Source organism: Panulirus ornatus, chromosome 57 (assembly GCF_036320965.1).
Source record: "Panulirus ornatus isolate Po-2019 chromosome 57, ASM3632096v1, whole genome shotgun sequence".
NCBI lineage: Eukaryota > Metazoa > Arthropoda > Malacostraca > Decapoda > Palinuridae > Panulirus > Panulirus ornatus.
The window spans coordinates 31,030,997-31,055,745 of record NC_092280.1 but is presented as its reverse complement, the minus strand read 5'-3'; the positions used below and the strand labels follow the sequence as shown (position 1 = coordinate 31,055,745).

At 40.1% G+C, this 24,749-nt stretch overlaps 1 protein-coding gene across 1 annotated transcript; it reads right to left on the bottom strand.

Moving 5' to 3' along the window:
- On the bottom strand, positions 1-24,749 carry LOC139766415 (sodium/calcium exchanger regulatory protein 1-like). Its single transcript, XM_071695057.1, has 4 exons — positions 24,335-24,749; positions 12,774-12,946; positions 11,762-11,875; positions 1-595 (listed from the first exon to the last, which is right to left on the bottom strand). Exons 1-4 carry the CDS (start codon positions 24,534-24,536, stop codon positions 542-544), a joined length of 543 nt encoding a protein of 180 aa, XP_071551158.1. The 5' UTR covers positions 24,537-24,749; the 3' UTR covers positions 1-541.

The following is a 24,749-nucleotide window of genomic DNA, read 5'->3' as shown; positions in this document are numbered from 1 at the left end:
CAAAGATGGAAATTTAATATATAAAGATTACAAAATGTTGATACCCTAGTGTCAATAATTTGCATTTTCATCCTTAACATTTAGTCTAATTGGGAAAATGACAAAGATTAAATGGGAAAAAAATAAGTTGCAAACATTTCTAAATCAGATATTTCATCACAAACACGTTCACATCTAATTCAATAGCGTTTAACATTGTAGCTAAATACAAAACGCCATACCAAAACTATTTTGAGCAAAGTAAGAAGAGAAGGATTAAAAAAATACAGTATGAATAACACATACAATAAGATGGAGCATTTGCTGGACAGCCACAAATAATGCTAAAATTAAATACAACTTGTTACAGCCAATGCAATTACTTTGTCATGTAATATTCAAATATATGATCACTTCTTTTGAGAGTTGCAGGGTAGTATCAATGCTACTGTTAATGAGGCAGTAATCATAAACAAACAATACCTATTTATCGTTATCATTTGATTGGTGTCCACCATGAAGTTACCATCTTTGGCACAAAAGTGCAGCCAGAATGTTCAATCTATTCCTGACGTTTGTAGACACGTTTACATACAACATCATCAACCTTACATTCCTGAAAGGAAAAAGAAATTCATTCTTACAATACTTCGCAACAGCAGTAAACTCAACAGCCACAAAACTTTTTTTATGGAAATGAAATGTTTGAGGACAATATGTGATGTGAGGTGGTTTGATCAAGTAAGTAATGAAAGGGTAAGAGAGATGTGTGGAAATAAAGAGTGTGGTGAGATAACAGAAGAGGGTGTGTTGAAATTGTCTGGACATATGGAGCAAATGAGTGAGGAAAGACTGACAAAGAGGATATATGTGTCAGAGGTGGAGGGAACAATGAAAAGCAGGAGACCAAATAGGAGGTGGAAGGATGGAGTGAAAAAGATTTTGAGCAATCAGGACCTGAAAATACAGGAGGGTGAGAGGCATGCAAGGAATAGAGTGAATTGGAATGATGTGGTATACCAGGGTCAAAATGTTGTCAATGGACTGAACCAGGGCGTGTGAAGCATCTGGGGTAAACCATGGAAAGGTCTATGGGGCCTGGATGTGGATAGGGAGCTGTGGTTTCGGTGCATTACACATGACAGCTAAAGAATGAGTGTGAATGAATGTGGCCCTTTTCGTCTGTTTTCCTGGCACTACCTCACTGAAGCACCTGAAAATACAGCAGAGTAAGAGGCATGCAAGGAATAGAGTGAATTGGAATGATGTGGTATACCAGGGTCGACATGCTATCAATGGACTGAACCAGGGCATGTGAAGCATCTGGGGTAAACCATGGCAAGGTCTATGGGGCCTGGATGTGGATAGGGAGCTGTGGTTTCGGTGCATTACACATGACAGCTAAAGAATGAGTGTGAATGAATGTGGCCGTTTTTGTCTGTTTTCCTGACGCTACCTCACTGAAGCGGGGGGTAACAATTGCGGTTTCCTGTAGGGCAGGGTAGCAACAGGAATGGATGAAGGCAAGCAAGTATAGATAGGTACATGCGTATATATGTACATGTCTGCGTATGTTATGTATATGTATGTATATGTGCGTATATGGGCATTTACGTATATATATATATATATACATGTATATGAGTGGATGAGCCATTCTTCGTCTGTTTCCTGGCGCTACCCCGATGACATGGGAAACTGATTATGTATGATAAATATGTATGAAAATCAAAGTAAGGCTTCATGGAAGATGGTGCTGCAATGCCCAGAGATGAGACTAAAAAAAGATAAAAAGTAATTTCATACTCTGGAAAGTAAACCTAGGGAATTCCACTATATGCAGTCTTGCCTTTCTCTGTTTCTTATACAATCCATAATATTTCTGGCAAATGAGAATATACTAAACAAAACACAAGAAATAAAATTTTCCTCAAGAAGCATAAAGCATTAAAGATAACACTACAGGTGCTCTTTTGCCAATTCAGTTATAATGGGAAAAAATTAAAGCTAATAATCCAGGAATAAAAAAGTGTCAGTCTTCCTAGTAGCTGGTTCAACTGTTTGATACCCAAATTTACACCAGTACAAATAACATACCATTCTAAGGCACATAACTCGTGTTTTCCAAAATTTTGCCTCATACACAATCACACTGTCTTCTAAAAGAAACTTGATGTGTTATGATGCAAAACATATATACGATTTGCTCTTAATTGCAAAGAAAGTTGAATATTCAAAAAAAATCCAGAAAGATACATCTAAGAATTATCATGGCACTTCGACAGGTCAAGATTTCAAATCAAAGAGGGGAATTTTTAAGATTTTTGCAGAAAATAATTAGCCTAAGCATGCAGGTGTAAAACTTTGCATCAAAGCAAGATCCATGATGTGTTATCAAATTTTAAAGGACTGGATTTATCAACAAACAATTGAGGGGGCAGCTATACCAGGTCAATATTGACTGGGTAGACAAAGTTGTTCCACGATGCAGTGAAAGAAGAAAAAACTAAAGGATGTTCTCAAGGATGGTTAACCAGAGTTTCGGATACATCCTTGTTGAATGAGAAAAAGAATTGAAGCTCCATACATCAAAGTAAATAATAACACATACCATAGGGAAAGTTTTGTGTGTGTAACAAAAGCAGCAAGGTCATTGGTTGTGAGGTGCAGAGTCTGGAGTACAACATCCAAGCCGGGAGCAAAATTCTCAGGTAGCCCACAAGGTGTGGGTCAAAACGTTAAAGCAATAAAGCTCTAACATTACTCCTTGCATTCTTCACCTACACTCTCAACGTTAAGCAATAAAGTTCTGCCATTACTCCTTGTATTCTTCACCTACACTCTCACCTCCAAGATGATCAACATCATTGTATGTTTGTGCTGAGAGGGGTTTATTCCTTGCAAACACCTTTTTTCAGCACAAGATGATTCACAGATATTTATGGATGAGGATGATGGAAGAGAAGAGCAAAGGACTTCAACTATGTGGCAGTGGATGAAACATCACGAAAGGCTGTGCTAGATGATAAAGCCATGAGAGGATTCTTTGGAAACTCTGACCATTTCAGTTCTTGTGGGAATGAAGATCAGAGAGAAGTAGAGGTATGGTGTTAGGAAGAATGGAGGTAAAAGTGTTGGCAAGAGAGATGAATCAGAAAAACTGCAGGGAGGAGTGTGAAAGGATGGTAACTTAAAGCTTTGATGAAAGTGTAGTGAATGTAGGAATGCAGTCATGTGTGAATGAGCTGTTCAAAATGTTAAGAGAAATACAATTAAAGGTTGGAGAATCAGTAGTTGGATACAAGGTAGTGAGATACTGGAATAAAAAGGGAAATACATGGTGGACAGAAGAGATTAGAAATGCTGTGAAATAGAAGAAAAAGGCATATGGTAGATTGCTCAATAGGAATGTACCAGTGGAAGTTCAGTAAAGAAGGGAACAAGACAAGATATGTAAGTGGAATGATAAGATGCTAATAGAGGAAAGCAAAAAAAGAGCAGAAGATTTTGAAGGAAGTGAAAAGTTTTGGGAAAATAAGAAACTATACTAGGAGGTGAAAAAAGAAAGTGGTGGATGTAAGAGTGGAAATATTAACGTGAGAAGTAAGGTAGAAGAGCTGCTGAATGAAAAGGAGGAAGTGAAAGATGGGAAGAGTATTTTAAAGAACTAATGGATGTGGGAGAAGCAGAGGCAGCAGTAGTCACATACATGGATATGAAGGAGGGAAGGAAGACAATACAAGTGCAAGGGCCTACTGCAAAAAGGGAGGTAAAAAGGGCAATAATGAGGCTGAAGGTAGGAAAGGCACCTAGAGTGGGTGGGATTATGGCTAAAGTATGGAGAAAGTGTTACAGAGTGGATGCATCTTATATGTAATTCAGCATGGAAACAGAAGGTTGTACCTGAGGATTGGGTGAAAGGTATTATCGTTCTTTTATTCAAAGGAAAAGGTGCTAAGGATGTATGTAGCATTTACAGGGGATAAGTCTGTTAAGTAAACTAGAAAAAGTTTATGCCAGAATGTTAACTGACAGAATTATGCAAGTGACTGAATGCAGAATAAGTGAAGAGCAAGGGGTTTTTAGGAGACAGGGGATGTTCTCAACTTCCACACATTCTTCAATGCTCCCAGAACCTTCGCCCCCTCCCCCACCATGTGACTCACTTCCACTTCCATGGTTCCATCCGCTGCTGAATCCACTTAAAGATATCTAAAACACTTCACCTCCTCCAGTTTTTATCCATTCAAACTTACCTCCCAATTAGTGCAAAGAAACAGATGAAAGAATGCCCCAATTCACCCACATACACATGTATATATATAAACGACTACACATGCACATATACATACCTATACATTTCAACATACACATACATATACATACACAGATATATACACATGTAGATATTCATACTCATTGCCTTCATCCATTCCTGTCGCCACCCCACCACACATGTAAAAGGTGCTAAGGATGTATGTAGCATTTACAGGGGATAAGTTTGTTAAGTAAACTAGGAAAAGTGTATGCCAGAATGTTAACTGACAGGATTATGCAAGTGACTGAATGCAGAATAAGTGAAGAGCAAGGGGTTTTTAGGAAAGACAGGGGATGTTCTCAACTTCCACACATTCTTCAATGCTCCCAGAACCTTCGCCCCCTCCCCCACCATGTGACTCACTTCCACTTCCATGGTTCCATCCGCTGCTAAATCCACTTAAAGATATCTAAAACACTTCACCTTCTCCAGTTTTTCTCCATTCAAACTTACCTCCCAATTAGTGCAAAGAAACAGATGAAAGAATGCCCCAATTCAACCACATACACATGTATATATATAAACGACCACACATGCACATATACATACCTATACATTTCAACATACACATACATATACATACACAGATATATACACATGTAGATATTCATACTCATTGCCTTCATCCATTCCTGTCACCACCCCACCACACATGTAAAAGCACCCCCCCCAAGGTAGCACTTGAAAAAGACAAAAAAAGGCCACATTCGTTCACACTCAGTCTCTTGCTGTCATGTGTAATGCATCAAAACCACAGCTCCCTTTCCACATCCAGGCTCCACAAAACTTTCCATGGTTTACCCCAGACACTTCACAAGCCCTGGTTCAATCTAATGACAGCACGTCAACCCCGATATACCACATCATTCCAATTCACTCTATTCCTTGCACAATTTTCACCCTCCTGTATGTTCAGGCCCTGATCACTCAAAATCTTTTTCACTCCATCCTTCCACCTCCACTTTGGTCTCCCGCTTCTCCTCGTTCCCTCTACCTTTGACACATACATCCTCTTTGTCAATCTTTCCTCACTCATTCTCTTCAAGTGACCAAACCATTTCAACACACTCTCCTCTGCTCCCTCAACCACACTCTTTTTATTACCACACATCTCTCTTACCCTTTCATTACTTAATCAAACCATCTCACATTACATGTTGTCCTCAAACATTTCATTTTCAACACATCCACCCTCCTCCGCGCAACACTATCTATAGCCCATGCCTTGTAACCATATAACACTGTTGGAACCACTATTCCTTCAAACATGCTCATTTTTGCTCTCCAAGATAACATTCTCGCCTCCCACACATTCTTCAACACTTCCAGAACCTTTGCACCCTCCCCCACCGTGACTCACTTCTGCTTCCATGGTTCCATGCTGTTAAATCCACTCCCAGATATCTAAACACTTTACTTTCTCCAGCCCTTCTCCATTCAAAAAATTTACCTCCCAATCAACTTGTCCCTCAACCTTACTGAACCTAATAACCTTGCTCTTATTCACATTTACTCTCACCTTTCTTCTTTCACACTTTACCAAACTCAGTCACCAACTTCTGCACTTTCTCACCTGAATCAGCCACCAGCGCTGTATCATAAGTAAACAACAACTGACTCACTTCCCAGGCCCTCTCATCCAGAACAGACTGCATGCTTGCCCCTCTCTCCAAAACTCTTGCATTCACCTCCGAGACCACCCCATCCATAAACAAATTAAGCAACAATGGAGACATCACACACCCCTGCTGCAAACCGAATGAGTGTGAACGAATGTGGCCTTTGTTGTCTTTTCCTAGCGCTACCTTGCACACACGCAGGGGGAGGGGGGTGCCATTTCATGTGTGACGGGGTGGCGATGGGAATGGATAAAGGTAGCAAGTATGAATATGTACACAAGTATATGTCTGTGTATGTATATGTATGTATACACTGAAATGTATATGTGTGTGTGTGGGCATGTATGTATATACATGTGTATGTGGGTGGGTTGGAGTGATAAGAGAGATGAAAGCAAAACCAGGGAAAAGAGGTGCAGAGATGGAGAGTGGTAGTGATATGGTGGCTAGTGGCAAGCCTGTTTGTGAATGATATTCTGTTGTTTGCTGAGTGAAGAGGAGTTGCAGAAGATTGTAACTGTGTTTTATGATGTGTAAGCATAGGTAATTGAAGGTTAATGCAAGTACAGTAATGGTGTTTGAAAGGAAAAAGAGCAAAAGTATAGATTTTGTAAAACCACAGAGTGAAAGAAGAGTGTACTAAATTGTGCTGTGGATTTGGGGGTAGAAAGACAAGAAGACGCGAGAGAATTTAAGTATCTATGAGTATGATGGAGACATCACACACCCCTGCCGCAAACCTACATTCACTGAGAACCAATCACTTTCCTCTCTTCCTACACGTACACATGCCTTACATCCTCGATAAAAACTTTTCACTGCTTCTAACAACTTGCCTCCCACACCATATATTCTTAATACCTTCCACAGAGCATCTCTATCAACTCTATCATATGCCTTCTCCAGATTCATAAATGCGAGTTCTAAATTCACAATTATTTCATGAAAATAGCAACAACTGGTGCCACTTTATGACAGTGAGTACTGAAAGGTACAGTAACAATCCTACCATTTGGCGAGGCACTAATTCCTAGTATCCTGCATTTGCCTTCTGTCCCTAATAAACAGGAAAACTTTCTCCAACAACCATATGATCAAATTACTTCACCTAAAATATATAACTACAATAACAACGGTCAACAAAAGTTTTATTTTTCTATCATGCATGGTTTTTAAGTGACAGAGCAATAAAATTTTACAATAAGGGTATATTAATCATTCATAAATAAGGCTGGTATCACAATTAAAAACTTACCTCTGAAATGTAGAAGTGTACAATTTTTGGCTATATTTGGCCTAAGGAACATTCCTTCTTAGTGTCCAGCAGTAATCTGCCAACATAGAGGAGCTTCACTTTCCTTGGTACTGTTTTTCCACATCCAAAATGTCCAAGTGAAATCTTTTGCCATGCTCATCAATGACTACCCCAAGATTTTCTGGGAAAAAGTCTAAGAGCAAGTCCAAAAAGTGGATTTTTAGACTCATATTGCACCCTAGTGCTGTATATGAAAAAGCTATTTGAAAACGGCATGGTAATCACAATAAAAAACAGACTTTAGTTTCATTCTGCAGAGGATTCCAACCCTTTAACCTGGAACCCAAAAGTTTGGCTTGCTTTTCAAAGAAATTTAAAACACAGGTGAGACCATTAAGATCTTGACTCAGAACAGCTTGCTTCAAATGTTGGATCTATATTGACCTCTACTTAGCCTACTTTCTCATTACCAGACTCATCATCACTCAGTGTCACATTTCTACTGGCATCATAGCAGATGGAAAATTAGGATACTTAACAGCATGCTTGGATTCTGATGTTATACCATATATACAAGTCAGGCAGTGGCAATGTGAAGCATGATCTTTAGGTTCTCTCCAAACCACAAGAATGGCAAAAGGCATATGGCATGAACCTTTTGCCCATATTGTGAGAGGCCTGACACATATATTACAATAAATATGGGGGGGGCCAACTTATATCCTTGTCACCCACTTTACAACCAAAGTAATACTCATAACATTTTTAATGAGGGGTGTGAAGAACATTTTTGCAATAAGAATGTCAGTTCACTGCAGATGTAGCGGTAAGAATGCAGACTATTCAGTTTCTCAGCATTATAATGATGGGGTATCAGCACAACTTTTAATATAAAAAAGCACAATCTGTCGAGAGGAAAAGACAATGGAGTTCTTGCCTTCAAGTGACAGAGAACTACTACTCAGAGTGGCCACTGCATTAATATCCCAACATTTCCAGTCTTGTTTCTGCAGGCCCATGATGACTCGCTGGCTCAGACTACCGTGTCTAAATGTGTGTGGATGTAACCAAGATGAGAAAAAAGGAGAGATAGGTAGTATGTTTGAGGAAAGGAACCTGGATGTTTTGGCTCTGAGTGAAACAAAGCTCAAGGGTAAAGGGGAAGAGTGGTTTGGGAATGTCTTGGGAGTAAAGTCAGGGGTTAGTGAGAAGACAAGAGCAAGGGAAGGAGTAGCTACCCTTGAAACAGGAGTTGTGGGAGTATGTGATAGAGTGTAAAAAAGTAAATTCTAGATTGATATGGGTAAAACTGAAAGTTGATGGAGAGAGATGGGAGATTATTGGTGCATATGCACCTGGGCATGAGAAGAAAGATCATGAGAGGCAAGTGTTTTGGGAGCAGCTGAACAAGTGTGTCAGTGGTTTTGATGCACAAGACCGGGTTATAGTGATGGGTGATTTAAATGCAAAGGTGAGTAATGTGGCAGCTGAGGGAATAATTGGTATACATGGGGTGTTCAGTGTTGTAAATAGAAATGGTGAAGAGCTTGTAGATTTATGTGCTGAAAAAGGACTGGTGATTGGGAATACCTGGTTTAAAAAGCGAGATATACATAAGTATACGTATGTAAGTAGGAGAGATGGCCAGAGAGCTTTATTGGATTACGTGCTAATTGATAGGAGTGCGAAAGAGAGACTTTTAGATGTTAATGTGCTGAGAGGTGCAACTGGAGGGATGTCTGATCATTATCTTGTGGAGGTGAAGGTGAAGATTTGTAGTGGTTTTCAGAAAAGAAGAGAGAATGTTGAGGTGAAGAGAGTGGTGAGAGTAAGTGAGCTTGGGAAGGAGACTTGTGTGAGGAAGTACCAGGAGAGACTGAGTACAGAATGGAAAAGGTGAGAACAAAGGAGGTAAGGGGAGTGGGGGAGGAATGGGATGTATTTAGGGAAGCAGTGATGGCTTGCGCAAAAGATGCTTGTCGCATGAGAAGCGTGGGAGGTGGGTTGATTAGAAAGGGTAGTGAGTGGTGGGATGAAGAAGTAAGATTATTAGTGAAAGAGAAGAGAGAGGCATTTGGACGATTTTTGCATGGAAAAAATGCAAATGAGTGGGAGACGTATAAAAGAAAGAGGCAGGAGGTCAAGAGAAAGGTGCAAGAGGTGAAAAAGAGGGCAAATGAGAGTTGGGGTGAGAGAGTATCACTAAATCTTAGGGAGAATAAAAAGATGTTTTGGAAGGAGGTAAATAAAGTGCGTAAGACAAGGGAGCAAATGAGAACTTCAGTGAACGGGGCTAATGGGGAGGTGATAACGAGTAGTGGTGATGTGAGAAGGAGATGGAGTGAGTATTTTGAAGGTTTGTTGAATGTGTTTGATGACAGAGTGGCAGATATAGAGTGTTTTGGTCGAGGTGGTGTGCAAAGTGAGAGGGTGGTTAGGGAAAATGATTTGGTAAACAGAGAAGAGGTAGTAAAAGCTTTGTGGAAGATGAAAGCCGGCAAGGCAGCAAGTTTGGACGGTATTGCAGTGGAATTTATCAAAAAAGGGGATGACTGTATTGTTGACTGGTTGGTATGGTTATTTAATGTATGTATGATTCATGGTGAGGTGCCTGAGGACTGGCGGAATGCTTGCATAGTGCCATTGTACAAAGGCAAAGGGGATAAGAGTGAGTGCTCAAATTACAGAGGTATAAGTTTGTTGAGTATTCCTGGTAAATTATATGGGAGGGTATTGATTGAGAGGGTGAATGCATGTACAGAGCATCAGATTGGGGAAGAGCAGTGTGGTTTCAGAAGTGGTAGAGGATGTGTGGATCAGGTGTTTGCTTTGAAGAATGTATGAGAGAAATACTTAGAAAAGCAAATGGATTTGTATGTAGCATTTATGGATCTGGAGAAGGCATATTATAGAGTTGATAGAGATGCTCTGTGGAATGTATTAAGAATATATGGTGTGGGAGGCAAGTTGTTAGAAGCAGTGAAAAGTTTTTATCGAGGATGTAGGGCATGTGTTCGTGTAGGAAGAGAGGAAAGTGATTGGTTCTCAGTGAATGTAGGTTTGCAGCAGGGGTGTGTGATGTCTCCATGGTTGTTTAATTTGTTTATGGATGGGGTTGTTTGGGAGGTAAATGCAAGTTTTGGAAAGAGGAGCAAGTATGCAGTCTGTTGTGGATGAGAGGCTTGGGAAGTGAGTCAGTTGTTGTTTGCTGATGATACAGCGCTGGTGGCTGATTCATGTGAGAAACTGCAGAAGCTGGTGACTGAGTTTGGTAAAGTGTGTGAAAGAAGAAAGTTAAGAGTAAATGTGAATAAGAGCAAGGTTATTAGGTATAGTAGGGTTGAGGGTCAAGTCAATTGGGAGGTAAGTTTAAATGGAGAAAAACTGGAGGAAGTAAAGTGTTTTAGATATCTGGGAGTGGATTTGGCAAAAGATGGAACCATCGGAGCAGAAGTGAATCATAGGGTGGGTGAGGGGGCAAAAATTCTGGGAGCCTTGAAGAATGTTTGGAAGTCGAGAACATTATCTCGGAAAGCAAAAATGGGTATGTTTGAAGGAATAGTGGTTCCAACAATGTTGTATGGTTGCGAGGCGTGGGCTATGGATAGAGTTGTGCGCAGGAGGGTGGATGTGCTGGAAATGAGATGTTTGAGGACAATATGTGGTGTGAGGTGGTTTGATGGAGTAAGTAATTTAAGGGTAAGAGAGATGTGTGGAAATAAAAAGTGTGTGGTTGAGAGAACAAAAGAGGGTGTTTTGAAATGGTTTGGTCACATGGAGACAATGAGTGAGGAAAGATTGACCAAGAGGATATATGTGTCAGAGGTGGAGGGAATGAGGAGAAGTGGGAGACCAAATTGGAGGTGGAAAGATAGAGTGAAAAAGATTTTCAGTGATCGGGGCCTGAAAATGCAGGAGGGTAAAAGGCGTGCACGGAATAGAGTGAATTGGAACGATGTGGTATACCGGGGTCGACGTGCTGTCAATGGATTGAACCAGGGCATGTGAAGCGTCTGGGGTAAACCATGGAAAGTTTTGTGGGGCCTGGATGTGGAAAGGGAGCTGTGGTTTCGGTGCATCATTACATGACGGCTAGAGACTGAGTGTGAACGAATGGGGCCTTTGTTGTCTTTTCCTTGCACTACCTCGCACACATGAGAGGGGAGGGGGTTGTTATTCCACGTGTGAGGAGGTGGCGATGGGAATAAATAAAAGCAGACAGTATGAATTATGTACATGTGTATATATGTATATGTCTGTGTGTATATATATGGGTACATTGAGATGTATAAGTATGTATATTTGCGTGTGTGGACGTGTATGTATATACATGTATATGTGGATGGGTTGGGCCATTCTTTCGTCTGTTTCCTTGTGCTACCTCGCTTACGCGGGAGACAGCGACAAAGCAAAATAAATAAAAAAATGAATATTTGGATTCAGCATGCAAAAATATACAAGAAAGACATATTTTTCCCATGGGACAAAATCTCTGTTGATCACTATAATTAGTAGCTTTTCGAGGTATGAGACAATAGTCTCTTAATGAAGTGCAAACCAAGAATCCTTGCCACAATTAAGGAGTCTTACCATGAGCATTTCTGTATCTGTAAACTCACGAACGAGAACAGAGTCCTTCTCCTCCTTCTCTTTGTCCCCAAGCTGATTATGGATCATCTTGTTGCCATCCAAAGTAATGGTTGACTGTTGAGAAGCCAAAAAATGTCCATATGTAGTTTACAAATGTTCAGCAATACAGATATTCGTATTCATCTAACTAAGAGAGAGACAAGTTTACTGGCCCCTAATTCAATGTTAGAGGAACCAATAGCAAAAACAAATGCAGACATTTTTACATGATTTATAGATTAATCTAAAATAGTAATAACTGCAGCAGCAAGATAAGCAATTTCAATATCTAATAAAAGTAAGTGTAATGACAGCATCAAGAAACACTTCAGAAACATCTAAAAGCATAATTCAATGACTAAAAGTAATTTCCACTTCTGTCAACTTAAAGACTTTTATACAACTGCAACTACAAATGGACTATAAATGCAAGAATGGATATAAAGATTACTGGGATAAAATAAACAATTAATACTTATGCCGCTGCAAGTCTTTTGTTCTAATATTCTCTCTTATTCTCCCACTTCATTTATCCTGAGTGTTAAGGCTCTGTTCAGGGTTTGAGAGCTTGCTTAACTACTTCCCTATGACTGACTTATGTAAAGTTCAGTGATCAAAATAAAGCAATCCTCCAATATATTCTACATATTGCATCTTATACATCCTTTTTTCTCATTACTCAAGCAAGTCACAACAAATAAAACACAGGAAAATATGTCCTTGAACCAAAACTTGAACAGAAATGATCAATTACTGTATTGAGCATCCATAATATGTCAAGTGATTTAAGAGAAAGAAAAACAATATGGTAGGCCAAGATTCATGCAACAATGGTACCTAAAGGGACCATTGTAAGACCATGACATGTACCTGGCAGATGGAAAAGGACTGTGACTTGTACCTGGCAGATGTAACAAGACAATGACCTGTACCTAGTGGATGGATCTAAAGTAATAGCAAGTTTCTAATGTACCTTGACAGTGCGGCCATCAGCAGTGGTCTCCTGGAACTCCTCGCCCAACTTGAACTTGATCTCAGTGGTCTTGAAGGTTGTGATGGTCTTCAGTATGTACACACCATCCTCCAAGGTGATCTCTACTGTTGGTGTTGCTGCATTACCCATCTTCCTCATCACCAAGCCAACACCTGTACAATACACATCAACTTTATAATACCATATATACACCTGGAACATGACAGTATGACTGCCACATGAAAGACATGTTCATCCTACCATGGCCAAGACACCTCAACTTCAACAGTACATAATATTCATCCAAAGGCAATACCATGTGCCACAAGCCCCTAATTTCTGATACTTTACAATCATAATGTTTTGCTGATACAACCTTTGAAAATCTGGGTACAAGCTCAAATGACATGAAAGACCTTTAACATACATGAAAGACCTTGTACTTACATGAAAGACCTTTTACTTACATGAAAGACCTTTTACTTACACGAAAGACCTTCTACTTACATGAAAGACCTTTTACTTACATGAAAGACCTTTTACTTACATGAAAGACCTTTTACTTACGTGAAAGACCTTTTACTTACACGCAAGACCTTTTACTTACATGAAAGACCTTTTACTTACACGAAAGACCTTTTACTTACATGAAAGACCTTTCACTTACATGAAAGACCTTTTACTTACACGAAAGACCTTTTACTTACATGAAAGACCTTTTACTTACACGCAAGACCTTTTACTTACATGAAAGACCTTTTACTTACATGAGACCTTTTACTTACATGAAAGACCTTTTACTTACATGAAAGACCTTTCACTTACACGAAAGACCTTTTACTTACATGAAAGACCTTTTACTTACACGAAAGACCTTTTACTTACATGAAAGACCTTTTCCTTGCAGCAGATTTGAAAAAACAAATTCTTTTTCTTAGGCTTAACTGGTGGGGAAACTTTATGTATGAGTGTCTGACTATAGAACACATCCATAGTTAGGTCCACATGTACCGCCCCTCAAACATAAACTATTCTTCTTACGTTCCCCCCCCCCTCCTCCCAACCAATATTGTGACAATTGCATGGCCACAAGGTGTGGCCTTGGTTACTGCCCTAGGCTAGCAACACAAGGTGTGGCCTTGGTTACTGCCCTAGGCTAGCAACACAAGGTGTGGCCTTGGTTACTGCCCTAAGCTAGCAACACAAGGTGTGACCTTGGTTACTGCCCTAGGCTAGCAACACAAGGTGTGGCCCTCGTTACTGCCCAAGGATGGCAACAGGTGTGGCCCTCGTTACTGCCCTAGGCTAGCAACACAAGGTATGGCCTTGGTTACTGCCCTAGGATGGCAACACAAGTTATGGTGGGTGTAGACACCATCAAGTTATGGTGGGTGTAGACAGCATTATATAACAACGTGTAACTCACTCTAATTTTCAGTGTGTAGTAGTGTTTCAGGGAGCGTATTTTAATGTAGGGTTGACCGCTGCACCCCACACAAGCTTAATATAATTACATAAAGTAATTCTTTGGAATTATCATTTACAAAATGTACATTCACACACACAGAAAACTACAAAATCTTTACAACAATAACAAGTAAATTAGCTTTCTTTTTGCAGAGATGAAAGCATTAACGTGTACATGATGTTGCTCTAATAATATCACTGTGGTGGCTGGGTGTCCCTGGTTCTGACATTATGGGTCGAGAGTGACAACTGCCACCAACAGCTACCCTCACTAACCCTAGGGATGGCATCTATTACAACAACTAACTACCCTACATGACCCAAGAATACTGCAGCATGTCACTGGCCTGGCTGGCTGGCTGGCTACCATCTGACGAAACTGCATGACGCCAAGTTTGTACTGGGATGAGATCACAAGACGCCACTCCACACCACGATGATGGTCGTACGAGGCGACCACACCCCCACCTCCACCAACCACCGCTCGTCTCCCCACCATCGCCACCAATGAGCAGCCACGCTGGCCCCACCCCGGCCCTGACGTCACGCTTGAAGCCTGACTTTCATTGACTTTTCCTGGAAACATTTCTATGTTGCACAGGCGTGTCACACGCACACATCACTACATTTCTATGTTGCACAAGCGTGTCACACGCACACATCACTACCACATTTCTATGTTGCACAGGCGTGTCACACGCACACATCACCACCACATTTCTATGTTGCTCACGCGTGTCACACGCACACATCACTACCACATTTCTATGTTGCACAGGCGTGTCACACGCACACATCACTACCACATTTCTATGTTGCACAGGCGTGTCACACGCACACACCACCACATTTCTATGTTGCACAGGCGTGTCACACGCACACATCACCACCACATTTCTATGTTGCACAGGCGTGTCACACGCACACATCACTACCACATTTCTATGTTGCACAGGCGTGTCACACGCACACACCACCACATTTCTATGTTGCACAGGCGTGTCACACGCACACATCACCACCACATTTCTATGTTGCTCACGCGTGTCACACGCACACATCACTACCACATTTCTATGTTGCACAGGCGTGTCACACGCACACATCACTACCACATTTCTATGTTGCACAGGCGTGTCACACGCACACACCACCACATTTCTATGTTGCACAGGCGTGTCACACGCACACATCACCACCACATTTCTATGTTGCTCAGGCGTGTCACACGCACACATCACTACCACATTTCTATGTTGCACAGGCGTGTCACACGCACACATCACTACCACATTTCTATGTTGCACAGGCGTGTCACACGCACACACCACCACATTTCTATGTTGCACAGGCGTGTCACACGCACACATCACCACCACATTTCTATGTTGCACAGGCGTGTCACACGCACATATCACCACCACATTAACAAGGGAAGGCAGTTGGTACAAGCTGTTCTTGGAGCACTCTGAATGCTCGTTAGTTTATGCAGTTCATAAGTTACTGATTATCATGGACAAAATATTCATTTAGATACTTGTCCCATCCAGAACCATCAAATGATGACAAGAAAAGCAGTTACGTGAGTAAACATGGCAGAAGACAACCACCCAGAGATGCTCCGCTATGTTGTAACCTTGTGTTGCCGGCAAACCGTTGTTATATTAATTACCTTGTGTTGCCGGCAAACCGTTGTTATATTAATTACCTTGTGTTGCCGGCAAACCGTTGTTATATTAATCATCTTGTGTTGCCAACCATTGTCCAATTAAGTAACAAGGATCAGACCTCAGGAGGCTCAGTAACCTTGTCTAGGGTCTTCCCTTATCAACATATCCGGTCATAATTAAGACGTGTGACTAGCAACATATGACGTAACTACACCAGTGATGATGTATATAACGTAACTACACCAGTCATGATGTATATGACGTAACTACACCAGTGATGTATATGACGTAACTACACCAATCATGGTGTATATAACGTAACTACACCAGTGATGTATATGACGTAACTATACCAGTGATGTATATGACGTAACTACACCAATCATGATGTATATGACGTAACTACACCAGTGATGTATATGACGTAACTACACCAGTGATGATGTATATAACGTAACTATTCCAGTCATGATGTATATGACGTAACTACACCAGTGATGATGTATATGACGTAACTACACCAATCATGGTGTATATAACGTAACTACACCAGTCATGATGTATATGACGTAACTACACCAGTCATGATGTATATGACGTAACTACACCAGTCACGATGTATATGACGTAACTACACCAGTCATGATGTATATAACGTAACTACACCAGTGATGATGTATATGACGTAACTACACCAATCATGATGTATATAACGTAACTACACCAGTCATGATGTATATGACGTAACTACACCAGTCATGATGTATATGACGTAACTACACCAGTCATGATGTATATGACGTAACTACACCAGTCATGATGTATATGACGTACTACACCAATCATGATGTATATAACGTAACTACACCAGTCATGATGTATATGACGTAACTACACCAGTGATATATATAACGTAACTACACCAGTCATGATGTATATGACGTAACTACACCAGTCATGATGTATATGACAACTACACCAATCATGATGTATATAACGTAACTACACCAATCATGATGTATATAACGTAACTACACCAGTGATGATGTATATAACGTAACTACACCAGTCATGATGTATATGACGTAACTACACCAGTCATGATGTATATGACGTAACTACACCAATCATGATGTATATAACGTAACTACACCAGTGATGATGTATATGACGTAACTACACCAGTGATGATGTATATGACGTAACTGCACCAGTGATGATGTATATAACGTAATTACACCAGTCATGATGTATATAACGTAATTACACCAGTCATGATGTATATGACGTAACTACACCAGTGATGTATATGACGTAACTACACCAATCATGATGTATATGACGTAACTACACCAGTGATGCATATGACGTAACTACACCAGTGATGATGTATATGACGTAACTACACCAGTCATGATGTATATGACGTAACTACACCAGTGGTGATGTATATGACGTAACTACACCAGTGGTGATGTATATGAAGTTATACAGCAATTCTTCACAATATAAGAAGCCATACTGTACATTGGACAGACACATTCTAATGTGCGGATACAAGTCTTGTCTTATAGTTTAATATTACTGGACATCATACACAAACAGACTTGTTCCAAATATAAAAATCTTAAATACCTTTTCTGATGTATTATGAAGAGAAATTTCATTTTTACTGTAAGATTTCACATTCAGCTGGACTCGATCTTACCACAGTTATATACAGACTTTACGGATAACTAACAATTACTTCAATGTCAATACATTAATAATGAGTACAAGGAAATAATATTGAACATAATGAAAGATGTGAACATGACAAGGAGGAGAATGACATGTTCCTTCTCGACTTTGGCAAGGCCAACTTTGCGAGGCTACACAGATACCTTACTACTATTGATCAGGTGCCAGTAATGACCTTACTACTATTGATCAGGTGCGAGTAATGACCTTACTACTATCGATCAGGTGCGAGTAATGACCTTACTACTATTGATCAGGTGCCAGTAATGACCTTACTACTATTGATCAGGTGCGAGTAATGACCTTACTACTATCGATCAGGTGCGAGTAATGACCTTACTACTATTGATCAGGTGCGAGTAATGACCTTACTACTATTGATCAGGTGCGAGTAATGACCTTACTACTATTGATCAGGTGCGAGTAATGACCTTACTACTATTGATCAGGTGCGAGTAATGACCTTACTACTATTGATCAGGTGCGAGTAATGACCTTACTACTATTGATCAGGTGCGAGTAATGACCTTACTACTATTGATCAGGTGCGAGTAATGACCTTACTACTATTGATCAGGTGCGAGTAATGACCTTACTACTATTGATCAGGTGCGAGTAATGACCTTACTACTATTGATCAGGTGCGAGTAATGACCTTACTACTATTGATCAGGTGCGAGTAATGACCTTACTACTATTGATCAGGTGCGAGTAATGACCTTACTACTATTGATCAGGTGCGAGTAATGACCTTACTACTATTGATCAGGTGCGAGTAATGACCTTACTACTATTGATCAGGTGCGAGTAATGACCTTACTACTATTGATCAGGTGCGAGTAATGACCTTACTACTATTGATCAGGTGCGAGTAATGACCTTACTACTATTGATCAGGTGCGAGTAATGACCTTACTACTACTGATCAGGTGCGAGTAATGACCTTACTACTATTGATCAGGTGCGAGTAATGACCTTACTACTATTGATCAGGTGCGAGTAATGACCTTACTACTATTGATCAGGTGCGAGTAATGACCTTACTACTATTGATCAGGTGCGAGTAATGACCTTACTACTATTGATCAGGTGCGAGTAATGACCTTACTACTATTGATCAGGTGCCAGTAATGACCTTACTACTATTGATCAGGTGCCAGTAATGACCTTACTACTATTGATCAGGTGCGAGTAATGACCTTACTACTATTGATCAGGTGCGAGTAATGACCTTACTACTATTGATCAGGTGCGAGTAATGACCTTACTACTATTGATCAGGTGCGAGTAATGACCTTACTACTATCGATCAGGTGCGAGTAATGACCTTACTACTATTGATCAGGTGCGAGTAATGACCTTACTACTATTGATCAGGTGCGAGTAATGACCTTACTACTATTGATCAGGTGCGAGTAATGACCTTACTACTATCGATCAGGTGCGAGTAATGAAGGTGGGTGACCTGGTGTGTGGGGTCAGGCGACCCATTAACAGCAAGTTGCCGTACAAATGTTCCAGGTAACAATGAAAAACGAACGAGAATGAAGTAATTCATATAGGACTAACAATAATGACCTAAAATGAATAATTAATAGATTATACACCTTATAATAGGACATAAGTATGACTTATACAAGGTAATACGGGGGGGGGGGGGACACTGACCAGCTAACACAAATTAAGAGAATGGTAAAATCAGAGATTAGGAAATCTAATTGAAATTACAAAATTAAGACAGTTAACGAGGCAAAAAAAAAAAGTGACAAGGGATTTTTTCAAATGTACAGAACGAAGGTCGAGAAAATTGGAGCTATCAAATCGCTTTCTGGTAGATAAGCTGATAGAGAGACTGAATTGTGTGAAATTTAAAACCATCACTTGATGACATAAGTATTTAGTTAAGCAGGAAGGTAATACAATGATTGTGGCTCCAGAGCAAACTTGCAGATGAGAGGAAAGCGGGCAATTATGCCATATGAAAATTATCTAATACATTTTCATAAGAATAAGGTAGATATTACAGAAACAAGATAACAAATCGGTATATATCTAAGAAACAAGATAACAATAAGGTACATATTAAAGAAACAAATTAAATTTAAAAAATATGACCTAAATATGGAAGCCATTACTCAAGTTTAATCAGGCCAAAGCTGATATACACCACATTCACGCTCACCAAAACACAAAATAAGAATAAAAAAAATAAGTGAAAAGACATGAAAAGAACACGAGTTTTTCAGGACCTAAACCACCTGGCCTTTAAAACTGGTCATTTCGTCAAGATGATGAAGAGAGATGGCAGAAGATGGAGGGCGAGACATGGTGGACTCCATAGTTAGTACGTGAAACAAGTGACTGGTAGAGTATATACGGCTTACCTAATTACGAACAAACACACAAACATCTAACTCATGCAGAACAAAATACAATACAGGGAAAGAATATGAACAGTACATACATAAAGGGCAAGAATATGGGTCAAGTTTGGTGGTCAGAAATGGCAAGATGGACGTCCAGCTGTGAACTTGACTTGTAATATACTAGATAGAGACAGGACGGGAAAGCATTACTCCTGTACAGGAAGGAAATTAACATTTGTATTATGGGATTTGTTATCTGGAGAAGCTACACCACCTCCAAAGGACTCCCAGCTATTGTGTAATACAGGGTTTGCAAGACAGCTTATATGCCAGTGATATTAAACTTGTATACTGACTTAACTGATAGTCACACATCAAAACACAGGAGAGTCACGAGTTTTGAAACAAAAATACTGAGTTGTAAAGTTTGATGTATAAAAGACTTCATACAAGGACATTCATTTTGTCATGGGTGTTACAAATACCAAGCCTAACTAACCTTGGCAGAGCAGAGCCTAAATGTTATGTAGCAGTGGTAACCAGTGGAACTCTTACTTGTTTAATTCGCCTTTGACGCCTATGAGCAGCTAATACAATCATAAGACCTACCCACTCACATCATCCTTAACTTTCCTGCAATGGCAACATATGAATGAGTTTGACCGGAATATCATTGATCTTTCCATGCGAGTTCCCAGATACAACAGTTAGTTAGAGGCCCAATGACTGGAATAATGTGAACCTTAGTTAAGAGTAACAGAGGGTAAGGTGCAATGCTTCACTAGTCTGTACACATACATAATCCACCATAACTATTATAAACATCTTAAGACCAGAAAAACAGAAGAAAATATTTAACCAAGACCCAACATTGCAGTCTTTTATAATAACTTTACAAATAACTACGTGTAAGTAAAACAGCCACCTGGTGATGGTATGTCTTATACGTCATAATTGACAGAGAAAAACCATTCCTATTATTACCGTCCGGACGATATAATAATAATGCATACCCTCTCAACTTCCTTTGTCGTATACGACCAATCCTGGCCAGACCATTGTTGTTAATGAGTTACACTAAGAGGATGGATGGAAATATAACTGTCCTAATACAGGTAGGGATACACGTCCACTGGCCACAAGACAAGATTTTCTGACTTAGTGGAGTCACTATGTTATTACGGCCTCTGCTTGCACATATTCACTAAGGTTTTCACCCATGCTGAACCTCTAATAAGGCCGGTCATCATAGTGACAAATACATCAAAACTACGACTGTTCTGTTCAGTTTATGGATGGAGGGTAGGTAATATTGGTGGTGTTAATGTACATACATATGCTTCTCCCACCACATCCATCACCAACACACGGCCTTATATACACTCTCAACTTGCCATGTGCAATACAAATAAACCATACAATATACACTCTGTCTTTCTTGTTCTTATGAGTGAATAAACCATACAATATACACTCTGTCTTTTTTGTTCTTATGAGTGAATAGATGAATTATTTGCACGAAACTACCAAATACGCGGGACACCTCACCCCATAACTGTTAGGCCAGACAAACCGCTCCCTTGAACCAGTCAACCTCACCTCAGCCTGACCCTACGTACTCCCACCTCAGCCTGACCCTACATACTCCCACCTCAGCCTGACCCTACATACTCCCACCTCAGCCTGACCCTACGTACTCCCACCTCAGCCTGACCCTACATACTCCCACCTCAGCCTGACCCTACATACTCCCACCTCAGCCTGACCCTACATACTCCCACCTCAGCCTGACCCTACATACTCCCACCTCAGCCTGACCCTACATACTCCCACCTCAGCCTGACCCTACATACTCCCACCTCAGCCTGACCCTACATACTCCCACCTCAGCCATTCTTATCACAACCCTTCCTACGTTACTCCATCCAAAATCGACGTCACTTTCCCATTCCTCTAACCCAAGTCACTGTGACTAACCTACCTAAACGTAACCCATGTCACTGTAACTCTAACCTACCTAAACGTAAGCCATATCTCCCTCACCGTAAACCTTGCCTATATTCACTGTAGCTTATACAACAAACCATAGGTTACCCCAACGTTGTTGACCACTTCAATATAACTAACATATAACAATGTAAACCCAACTTACTTCAATCCAATCTTGGCCTAACTCACCGAAAACCCTAACATTGTAACTCTACGTAAACACAACGTAACACCAAAAACATAAAACGGTTATGTAGTTCACACAATATTAGTAGAAATATAATATAAAATTCGTCTATTGCTCGTGATGACATACATGGCCGGCCGTTGAGCCTAGTTTGGCAAGCGACGCCATTTTGCTGGTGTCCATCATGGGTGTAACTGATATATTTCAATAAAATAGTGATTAGTACATTAAATCTCGATCATAAAGGATATCAATCAAGGTTTCATAAGTAATCACATCGCAGAAAATATTTTCATTTTCAAAGCTAATAACAATGTGGAATCAAACTGGAAATTTACCAGTTTAGCACCGCATCATCAATGAAATGACCAAACTGAAGTAATATCATGACTCAATACTTAGGCATTCGACTCTTTAACTGCGATTGTCATTAAGAACTGAAAGAATCGATATCCCGGCCAAGAGGACCGAGTTTTAGGGCAGATGGACATGAAATGTAAAAATGCGATTAACGTAACGCAACTCACAGTACCATCCCCTAACCTAAACTACAAGTAACGTAACTAATCCTAACATAACTAACAAGTAAGCAAACTAACCCTAACATAACTAACAAGTAAGCAAACTAACCCTAACATAACTAACAAGTAAGCAAACTAACCCTAACATAACTAACAAGTAAGCAAACTAACCCTAACATAACTGACAAGCAAACTAACCCTAACATAACTAACAAGTAAGCAAACTAACCCTAACATAACTAACAAGTAAGCAAACTAACCCTAACATAACTAACAAATAACCAAACTAACCCTAATTTGCAAGTAAACCGGCCTAAACCTAATTCAACCCACCTTACGACTAACGTATGTGACTGTAACAAAGTATGTTAAGAGTTATATACCTACTTAATCTAACCTAACCATGTAACTCACGCCGGAATATTTCTGATATAAGAAATTCGGTGATAAATCATGAGTGAGAGGGTGATATAGTCCATGATTCTGCTACTACCTTAAAGTTCAACATTAAATTTGAAAGCTACCTACTACTACTACTACTACTACTACTTGATAGAAAGACTACATGGTAAGTACACCATGGCAGATGGTTGCCTCTACTCACTCTCTTAACCATGGCCAACTTAATGATCATATTTTTAAATCATAAAATCGGGAAACTCTGGGTTGCTAGGGATGCCTAGGTAAGGTTTTCAATGCAACTTTATGAAGGTAATGCAGACCAATTCCTTTGCTCGCTCTAATTATTAGAACAGCTTACAATGAGGTATCAGCCAATACAACACCAACCTGAACACACCAGTTGTTCACATCCAAAAATGACATCAAACAGCTGAACTTTCTGTATTCATTAAAACTTAAAGGTTTCTGAAATCATAAAAAAATATTACTGATAGTGGCACATCTAATACAGAATTACAATAATAACGTTGATATATCACCAAACTGGTTAGCATTACGCTAACTCTTACCTTGGCTTCTTTCTCATTCAAACAAACCATGTTAATGAATGTTTCTGGTTCACGTTGGAAACCATTATCAACCGTCAACCCCCACCAGGAACTACCTAACTACCATGTAAAACTGGTTTATATATCCAGTACAAGCTGGCACCATCAACACACAACAACACAAACGTTGTCTACCACATGTGTGTGTGTGTGTGGACACCATACAATGATGGTTAACATCTGCCAGACTGCACTTATACCTGAACTACCTAACAGGAACCATATAACTCTGAATTATTTCTATATAAAACACCACAAGTGGTGAATAACATACAAGCTACCTAACAATGGTAAGATTTACCACAAATAAAGGCTTACACCTTAAACCTTACAGACATTCAAAATGAAATGACTGTAATACACAATGAAGATTATAATGATACGTCTTGATGATGATGATGTACAGTAGTATGTGGTATGAGGAACCATCATGATGATGTACAGTAGTATGTGGTATGAGGAACCATCATGATGATGTATAGTAGTGTGGTATGAGGAACCATCATGTGGTAAGAGAGGAACACGTGCAGCCGGCTGGTGTATTGATCCATGTTGCTGGCTAACATATTATGACTAGTAGTACGTCATGCTATTCCATGTGAAGTACTTACCCAGGGCTTTCATGAACTCATCAAAATTGTCGGAGGATTCCATCTTGTACTTTCCCACGATCTTAGACATGTTTGACGAGTTGAGGAGGCTGGAGGAGGGAGGAGGTACCGTGTGATGCTTGCCTGACGCTGGCCGACTCACGACTGCCTGGTGTGGCGGCCCAGCCAGCCTGACGACGCTACCACCACCACCATCACCCATTCCCTCTCGTTACTGTACCAGTAATGTCCTCTCATCATGTACTTCATGCAATGTTTCAATGTAAATCACTTGCATGTTAGACCTTGTTCACTGTGTAGGCATTAATTATCGGATGATTACTTGATTGCTGTTAAGTGGCTCATGTTAAATTACAAAAGCCCAGCCAAGCTACCTAACCTACGCTCTTCCTGTCTCTCTCTCTCTCTCTCTCTC

Coding starts and splice junctions, on each gene's coding strand:
- LOC139766415 (XM_071695057.1), bottom strand. CDS start 24,536: ATGGGTGATGGTGGTGGTGGTAGCGTCGTCAGGCTGGCTGGGCCGCCA. Junction 12,947..24,334: donor TGAGTTCATGAAAGCCCTGG/GTAAGTACTTCA, acceptor TGTATTGTACAG/GTGTTGGCTTGGTGATGAGG. Junction 11,876..12,773: donor CTGATGGCCGCACTGTCAAG/GTACATTAGAAA, acceptor GCTTCTCAACAG/TCAACCATTACTTTGGATGG.